Source organism: Sinocyclocheilus rhinocerous, unplaced genomic scaffold (assembly GCF_001515625.1).
Source record: "Sinocyclocheilus rhinocerous isolate Xijiao unplaced genomic scaffold, SAMN03320098_v1.1 scaffold2393, whole genome shotgun sequence".
NCBI lineage: Eukaryota > Metazoa > Chordata > Actinopteri > Cypriniformes > Cyprinidae > Sinocyclocheilus > Sinocyclocheilus rhinocerous.
The window spans coordinates 178034-186902 of record NW_015635043.1 but is presented as its reverse complement, the minus strand read 5'-3'; the positions used below and the strand labels follow the sequence as shown (position 1 = coordinate 186902).

The following is an 8869-nucleotide window of genomic DNA, read 5'->3' as shown; positions in this document are numbered from 1 at the left end:
GTTGGTCTTTAAAGTTTAATTCAGGTGGTTTCATAGTTTAGACAGAGTAAAGGTTAAATGGAGTTTGCCCTAAGAGAAACTCCCCAACACCGATGAAGTAAACCACTTGAACAATTCCGAAGAGTGGAGCAATGACCAGCGCCCTGCAGCCGGCACCCTTCAGAAAAGCAGCTGGCCCTTCTTTGCGCATTATCTTTCTGTAGAAACAAAAAGCGGGATCATCATTAATACAGCAGAAACAGAAAATTGCATTAATACGTTTTCCCAGAATGTCCATTAGCTAGGTTGCTTTACCTGATGCAGTCTGCCACACCATTGTAGGTGTCTTCGTTTGCACTTTTATTGAGTGACTGCAGCCGGGTTTTCACAACTGGATAGAGATGGGATCAACCTTAGTCTTTGCACATACACTAACATTTACTCAAACAGGTGTTCTTAGCAAAACTTGAATGCTCACCATCACAAGGACTGACTGCCACAGCTGCTGTACATCCAGCCACACAGCCCGAAATAAAAGACCAGTAAAAAGGCACCTCGTCGTCCTCAGATGTCTTGCCCAGCTTGTTGATGTGGGCAAACAGCGGAAAGTAAACCACTGAGAAAGGGATGTCCCTGTAAGAAGACCCAAGGTATGTTTCACTAATGTCTCGAGAGATAACTCGCCCAAGTTGGACATTCCTGGATCAGCGTCCTTTGTCGAATGTACCTAGCAAACAAATACAGTCCTAACCCTCCACCTACCCCTAAAATCTGAGAGGAATGATAGGCTACTAAGAAAGTTTTTCAAGGCTTTAACTCTGCCATAACCTGACTCTAAAGTTGGACTGTTCGACGGTAGTGTTGTTCCAGGACTAACAAGGATGTTAAGCCAGGGACAAGTCCAACTTGGGTCAGCCATGTTACACCAGGGCTGTCCAATCCTGCTTCTGGAGTTTATCTCCAGCCATAATTAAACACACTTGAACCAGATCTTCAGGATCACTAGAAACTTCCAGGCTGATGTTTTGGGGCTAAACTCTGTAGGAAAGTGGCCCTCCAGAAGCAGGATTGGACACCCCTACTTTACACCAATATTTCCTTGTGGGATTTAGTTTAGAGGTACTGTGGTATGGCTTATTTAGGCCTGTGGTACTTGGACCACAGTTTGAGCAAAAGGATTGAATTTGGAATAGATTGGCCAAACATTTACGTTATAAGAGTCGTACCTCAAGAGGGTTGCTCCTAGACCTTTGTAAAGTCCCTGGATGCCCTTTGTGCGAAGCAGTTCCTGGGTAATCTGAATGGCTGACACTTTCCTGGTTGAAGACACTGGGCCCACACTGTACGAACAGTTCAGGACTGGACTGGCTGTTCCAAGTTTCACAGTGTGAAGCACGGGTAACTTCCTCTGCTGGGCCACTGAATGTAAAAATGGCACAGCCTGTCAAGGAACCTCCTGCATAAAGTAAACTTTACAAGTCTACAAAATCAGTGGTTCTAAACTCTGGTCCTGGGTATCCACCACTTTGCACAATTTGTACGTCTCTGTTGTCTGACACACTCAGTTCAGTTCATGGAGCCCGCTCTTAACGAGCTGATAATTTGAATCAGGTGTGTTAAATAAAGAAGAATATTCACTAATCTGATGTTTGGTGACATCATGAATATTAAGGGTATTGAAAATTGTAGAAGGTGATCCTGGGTCAGTAATTATGCCTCACCAAGTCGTCCTGCGTCCTGAAGCTGGATCTTAAGCATTTCCATTGGGGTTGTGACAATAACCTGACACATCCCTGCCCCACAGCCAGCCAACATTTCCTGAAACACGCTCAGCTTGAGCCTGAAATACAAGTGAGTATCATTCAATGCTTTTTTTCATTTAACTATTATTGAGTATTGTACAATTTCTTGATAAAAGCAGAGGGACCATACTCTCCCGTACTGAGCCGCTGACGGAAGAAATCATTGGCGGCCAGTTTGATGGCCTTCTCAGGAGTCACCAGTGTCAGGTTGACTGCTGCACCTGTAGGAAAAAACTTAACTGAAAAAATGTACTACTAACTTTAGTTAAGTTCAAAGTTTTGGGAGGAAATTCCTGCTTTGGGTCCTCGTATGATCCCTGACACTGAATCAATACAATGAAAAAAAATGTACGATTTCTTTGCAAATGTTGAACTTTGCAAGCTATGTCAAATATCTAAAAGTAAGTCACAGGAACTAACACCTATTACAGTCGAGAGGCTTTGGATCGGTGCCTCTTGTCAGTTTATGTAAATAGTGTAAAGTGCTGACTTGCAAGTTATTTTGCATTATGAAGATGTCCTCGGGGGCTTTAGATTTTAGGAAAAGATAAAGGTAAAGTATTCTATTAAAATTTCTAAAACTACTTACCTCTGTACATTCCAAAGTATCCCTCAGCTCGAACAGTCTTTATCAGACAGTCCATCCTAATCAAAATAATAATATGTTATTGTTGTCTACTGAGGTAAGTCACCATTCTAAATCTATAAAATGAATATTGAATAAACCGCACCCTTTTCACTAATCCATAGTTTTCTGAGAAAGAGAAACAAGTTTTCAGTTTCCATGACAGGTAATTCTCAGTTACTCCAAGGAGCTCTCTTTCAAAGAAAATGCTGTCTTGCTTATGGTTGTGTGAACTTGCAATCAGTGTTCAGTGTCAATTCAAATCAACTAAATGTTAACAATGTGAAATGCAAACATACATATTTTTGTAGACCCGTTGGCTTCCTCTTTGGTTCTGGAGTCTTGTCTTGGCAAGATCTATGGGAAACACACAGGTAACACCCACCAGTCCAGCAACTCCACCATTGATGAGCTTGGCAGGGAGGCTTGTGAGAAACAAAAGAGAGCAAATAAATAAATCAATACCTATTGTATTCCTAATGCATTCATTCACTCATAACCCACTCCTCCATTTAACAACTGTACAAAAATCAAGGCACTGTTTTGAAGGTATAGAAGAAAATGTCAAAAGAAGCAAGGCAATGTCAGGCTGACACATTCATTTAAATGCAACACTTCCCTGCGTGTATAAGAGTTAAACTGAACATGTTTAGACTAATTACAATAAAACTACAGCATCAAAAGCATTTTAACTGACACAGCAGACAGTGGTTCTGGTTCCATACCTTATTGGTTGTTGAGCCATGGTGAGAGGTTTGTAGTTTGGTCTGAGGACTGAGGTAGACAGAGGCGCAGTCACTATGCAAAGCAGCAGAGAGGGGTTATATACTGCAACCCCTCCCAGGAGCCTCAGGCAACACCGGCTGTTCACTCCCTGGCTGTGTGTCTCCACTGTGACTGACAGCATGGCCAATCAGAGGAGCAGGATCTTCTTACAGTATGCATGCAAAGAGACACTTACACTACCACACACACACTTGCATGCATGTTTAGGGATTTTCGATCAGATCAGTACCTTTAAGTGCATTCCTAAGTTTTAGAAAAAGTCTTTGGGGGGAAAAATGTAAAAAAAATAAAATAATTTTTTTTTAAGGATTATGGATTTCTTCCAAAGCATGCTTCTACATGTCTAGAATGTTCTGAACCGGAAACAGGCACATCTTTATAAATGGTAATATAATAGTATATAGAAATATAAATAGTACTGATCTAAATAGAAGGTTACTGGTCTGGACATCAAAATATTATATATTGATTCTGTCCCAAGAATCAAATATCATTGTGCCTTTGATCGAGAGCCATTTCAATCGATTTCAAGAGCCTTAATCTCACTTCACCTAATTATAGGTACACCTGTAATAAATATTTCATACGTCACTAGAGATAAAAGCAATGAAAGTCAAAGAAGTAAACAAAGTATTGAATTTAAATTATAGATTTTGACAATCCATGTTACACTGTATTTTAATGTACAAATTAGAAATATATTTTTTATTTGTAAATATATACCCATGGTACTTGTGCCATTTTATGAAGGCTAATTATAATGATGGCTAATTATGTCTAATTGTGTAAAGTTGTGTTTGAACATATTAGTTATATTTTTTTAAGTAAAATTAAAAATCACAATAGTTAATGCAACAGTGAATCAATATGGCAAAATTGATTCAAATAAAGTACAATCAATGACATTCGAAATTGTAAATTTCCTAAACACAACAGAAATTAATTTTTCACTGGGAAACTACATTGCTATGTTATGACCATATAATTAATTTGACATTTTGTTATGATCCGTTCTGCTTTTTAGTCAAAGCTTAATGAATTAAAAATATATTGTAAAAACTGATTGTGATAGTTATGGAGCAGAACTGAGAACAAAAATCACACAGATCCCCACATTTGCATGCAATTTTCATAATATGGCAATGCCAGACCGAATTTGATCATTAATGTTTATTTTTCAGTTTTCACAACATTATTTATATAATTTCGTAATAAAATGTGTGAGTCATCATCATCATCAGTAACAGTTTAAAAATACATCTTTGCCAAATTGTCCTTAGAAATATTTTGTCTCTGACACACATACATACATATGTAGTTGGCACACCGTGCAATTAATATGTAAACATATTTTGCAAGCCTTTCTGATGTAACCTAAGAAATCAAATGAATTGCTCTCATACATAAAAGATCAAGGTAAGGATATTGTATTGTTACTGTGGAGATTTTAATTGTTATTTTTGTTTAGTATGTATTTTCTGGTGCTCTGGTAATGGTGTTTTTTCTATGGCTAGTCAAAATGAAGCATTTGCTTGTTTAAAAAAAAATGAGTGAATTATATTATTACAGAGTTACAGAAAATGAGACTTTAGTGATTAATGCAGACGTTTATAGTGAAAAAGATACAGACAGGAGAACCAGAACAAAGACTGTCTCTCACCTACAATATTCATCAAGACATTCTAGCTGGATTTTGTACGTGTGTGTGTGTGTATTATATATATACAACATTATTACAAAACCATCCATATTGTTTACTCTTTCTATATAGCTGAAATGAGAAACACTTTCTAATAGAACAAATGTTACCAGAACATTAGAGGGGGAAAAAAGGTTATCAGAACTGAATTTTATTGTGAGGAAGGCCCCTTGTCGATTGATTTCAGACGGCAAGCAGGTGCTCGGAGCATTTGCTGGGAGTGTAATTTGGCTTGTAAACACACTCGTTCCTGGTAGTGTTGCATTTTGTGCAGCGACACTGGCGTGCCACCGGATAAAAGAAGAGCGGGTCAATGTGGACAGGACAGCCGGGCATCTTAGCAGAATGATAGACCAGAGAACGATGCATGCATCCTCTCTGAATCAGGAAACGCTTGCCCACAAATCCTCTCACGTTAGTGTCCTGTCACACACACAAAATCGACAGTGTAGTACAGTATATAATATTTAGTATATTTATATATGCAATATATTGAATCTAATTTACAACAATGCTAAATAGTATGTATTTATACTTATTACTAATTATTGCCTATTACATATTTATTCGTATTGTTTAGTTGTAATATATAATAGTATATTTTCTTCTGATATAATGTGCAGAGTAAAAAAATCCAAGATAATAAAAAACAAGAAATCAAAAGCTTTGTTCCATCAAATTCCACGTGTTTCCTATTTCGTTTTTTTAGATATATTTAATGAAGAAAGTGTGTAATGTTATTATTATCCGATTTCACATGTCGTCTTTTGATATTCAGGTTCATAAACTGCATGGACAAAATATAAAATGGCTAATGAAAGAGAATTGTTCTTATTATTGGTGTTTCACATATGTGTCATGTCCCCAGAACAAGTCGTTTATGAATACTACTCTCTCATTTTTATGATTCACTTTCTGTCTCTCTCTCTCTCTTATATATACTGTATATTTATACCTTTGTCTCTCTTTCCTTCTCACACACAAACACACACCACACCGCATACACAAAAAGCATATGCTAGATCAACTATACTCATAAAATGATATTTTTTAAAAGAAGTTATTGCTTTTTTATATATAATTAAATAGATTATATTCAATGGTATATTAAATATGTTCTAAATAATTCTTATGCTCCACTGCACTTCATTGTCAAAAATGACTTCGTTCATCATGAAACCTGCTTATCTCTGGTATCGAATTGGTCAGTTGTCCAAATTATTTGACACATTATCACACATAAGAAACATGCTGCATGATTGTATTGTGAAGCTGTCAGGCTCTTACCTGTGTGAAGCACATTCCGCTGCACATGGTGGTGTTGACGGCCATGCAGTGACCGCACTCGTGTCTCTCCACGTACAGCGTGTAGTTCTTCAGAGAGCAGGCCAGGAGAACATCTCCTCCCAACACAAACAGCAGACTGCAAAACAACATCTTCATCTTCATCCAACACCTCTTCCAAACACAAAATCTTCCTCTGGAGGATTGCTGATGTTCTGGTCAGTGCAGTTGGGAATCCTTCTTTTAACAAGTCAGATTTTGATTTGGTCAGAGTTCCTCGTGTGCTTTTAGACTCACACTAATCCCAAATGATCTGCGTGCCTCTTATCTTGCGGTGCAGGGAGGGAGGGTCTTCAGGTTGATCCTCCACGCTGGAAATCAACGTGACACCGGGCTGTACAGCCCCGGTCATCTCTTGATGTAACTCTTGATGTAAAACCAAGTGTTCAGCGGAATTGGTAATTATGCATCGCTATTTATAATGGCGAACAAAGGCATCCCGATGAAAATCAAGGAAAACATCTTGCATTTTATTTTATTACCACCGTGACTTTAGCATTTAAGAATAATTGTATCTTGATAAAATAAATAATAGCAAATAATTGCAAATTTGACATCAAAACAGAATAATCTCCCTTTATATATGAACATCTAAACTTCATCGCAGTTGCAATTTCTAAAGGTCAGCTATGTATATATATAGATAGATAGATAGATATACACACACACACAGTGTTAGGAAGGTTACTTTGGAAATTTAGTGGGTCACAGATTACAAGATACCCTATTTAAAATGTAATAAGTAGTGTAACTATTTCAATTACTTTGTTAAAGTAATGTAACTGATTACATTTCATTACTTTTTGATTACTTTTCTAAATTTCCAGCGAATGTGTTCAACTGTTACTCATTTTGAAACATTTAAAGCAGGCAGGGTTAACCTCACAGTAGTGCTCAACACTGATTACTGTCAGACTTTCAGAATCCTTCATCACGTGAATTAAGATAATAATAATTCCATTTTAAAGCACAGTCATCGCAAAATCAGACTTTAGCAGCTCTTTTTACTTTGAGATCATTCTAATACAGATTTAAAATCATAATAAGAAATAGTTTCATAGCTATCACACTGTTTTTGACATCAAATCTTTGCATAGCTGTGACAGGAGACACTGGAATCTAACAATGCCTCGGAAAAAAAAGTTAATCTTAAAATTGTGTGTGTGTGAGGAAAAATAAAACTATTATTAAGATGTGACCCTTTGTAATTCTTAACATTTTCATAAGTAAGTTTAATTTAATTACACTTTTTTTCTCTGTAACTGTAATGGATTACAGTTACATTTAATATACATCTTACGTCTTTAATATAAAATATACATATAATTTATTAACTCTTTTTTTTTTGTTTATGTTTTTATGTTACATTTTACATTGGGTGTTTGCTGAGCTTCCCATGCAAACTGATTTCTCTGTGTCAAACTAATCAACTTTCGGCTATTTTTTAATTAATTATTACAGTCATGTTCTTGTTGCATTTCTTGCCATGTCCCAGTTCTGTTGGCTAAATGGGGTTGTGTGCAGAGACAGCAGGCATGTTTCACAGGTTTCGTTGTTTACCTGGACAATGTTTTGCTGTTCTAATCCCCACTAATGCTTCCCTCTCCACTGCTGGGACATGTGCTGCCACAGCATGCTTCCAAATCTCAGCTATAGCAACCGCACCGAACCACACTCACGCTCAAATACACACAGAGAAATAAAACATCCAAAATAGCTCAATAACTCAATCAAAGTGTTAGACATAAATATATGCTTAATGGATTACACAGCAAAAAAACACAGTACAAAATGTGCTTCATGATTTTAATAAACTGGGTTTATTCAAAACAAAAAAATATTATTTATTTAATTATAAGACAGAATAATCCTGACTACATTAGTTTACTATTAAAATAGTTCCTTAAGACAATAACTGCACATTATCACTTTTTACAGTATTTTTGGGTGTATATTAAAGAACTAATGTTTGTTAATGTTATCAATTAAAGTTGTTATGTAAGCAATAAGACACTCGAGGCGTGTTGTATCGAGCACGTCTCGGGTACCTTATTGCTTTTATAAAACGGTTACCACACAATAAAAAAATATTTCCGCTATAAAATCCTGACTGTAACAGTAATGGCAAGAAAATGTTTCCATATAACATGCCTCGTCTTATAGAGCTCAAATTAAAACAGAGAATAGGAACTGTTCTCATCTGCTGTGTCATTTTTTTTTTAAACACCATATATGATATTTTCTCAAACACATACATCTGCTTATCTCTCAGCATGAGAAAAAGTCTGTTTTCCGTCTTTTAGTTTAAAACAGACAAATCGGCACAGCGCGAGTTTGCAAGCATCATTACAGTGTAAATGGACACACAGAATCATACCTGAAACAGAAAACTAATAAATACAGTAATATTTCCTCCACACTTTGGAAACTGGGGGCTTTTCACAAAGTTGCGTGCACACATCAACATATCAGGAAGGCCATGGCCTCAAAATTAAAGGTGAATAATGCAACATAACGCCAGCATTCAGCATTTTGCTGAAATACATAATTCATGGAACAGTTTTGATGCTATATTATTGATTGTTTATGTTGCTAAGGGTGTTGCAGTGATACATATATATATATATATATATA

General features: G+C 36.5%; 2 protein-coding genes across 2 annotated transcripts; both read right to left on the bottom strand.

Annotated features, from left to right (window-relative positions):
• Positions 1 to 3235, bottom strand: LOC107746330 (mitochondrial glutamate carrier 1-like). The gene is made up of 9 exons (XM_016560479.1): positions 3132 to 3235; positions 2706 to 2831; positions 2371 to 2426; positions 1912 to 2002; positions 1701 to 1819; positions 1206 to 1398; positions 458 to 612; positions 295 to 370; positions 1 to 197 (listed from the first exon to the last, which is right to left on the bottom strand). Exons 1-9 carry the CDS (start codon positions 3149 to 3151, stop codon positions 38 to 40), a joined length of 996 nt encoding a protein of 331 aa, XP_016415965.1. The 5' UTR covers positions 3152 to 3235; the 3' UTR covers positions 1 to 37.
• A 1639-nt stretch (positions 3236 to 4874) lies between these two features.
• Positions 4875 to 6457, bottom strand: LOC107746338 (thyrotropin subunit beta-like). The gene is made up of 2 exons (XM_016560491.1): positions 6179 to 6457; positions 4875 to 5314 (listed from the first exon to the last, which is right to left on the bottom strand). Exons 1-2 carry the CDS (start codon positions 6338 to 6340, stop codon positions 5075 to 5077), a joined length of 402 nt encoding a protein of 133 aa, XP_016415977.1. The 5' UTR covers positions 6341 to 6457; the 3' UTR covers positions 4875 to 5074.
• Between the last annotated feature and the right edge of the window lie 2412 nt (positions 6458 to 8869).

Excerpts from the sequence above, each read along its gene's own strand:
- LOC107746330 (XM_016560479.1), bottom strand. The coding sequence starts at position 3,151 with ATGGCTCAACAACCAATAAG. Across the intron at positions 2,003-2,370 it reads ATACTTTGGAATGTACAGAG|GTGCAGCAGTCAACCTGACA; the intron begins GTAAGTAGTTTT and ends TTTTTCCTACAG. Across the intron at positions 1,399-1,700 it reads TCAGGACGCAGGACGACTTG|TGGCCCAGCAGAGGAAGTTA; the intron begins GTGAGGCATAAT and ends TTTTACATTCAG.
- LOC107746338 (XM_016560491.1), bottom strand. The coding sequence starts at position 6,340 with ATGAAGATGAAGATGTTGTTTTGCAGTCTGCTGTTTGTGTTGGGAGGA. Across the intron at positions 5,315-6,178 it reads GCGGAATGTGCTTCACACAG|GACACTAACGTGAGAGGATT; the intron begins GTAAGAGCCTGA and ends TGTGTGTGACAG.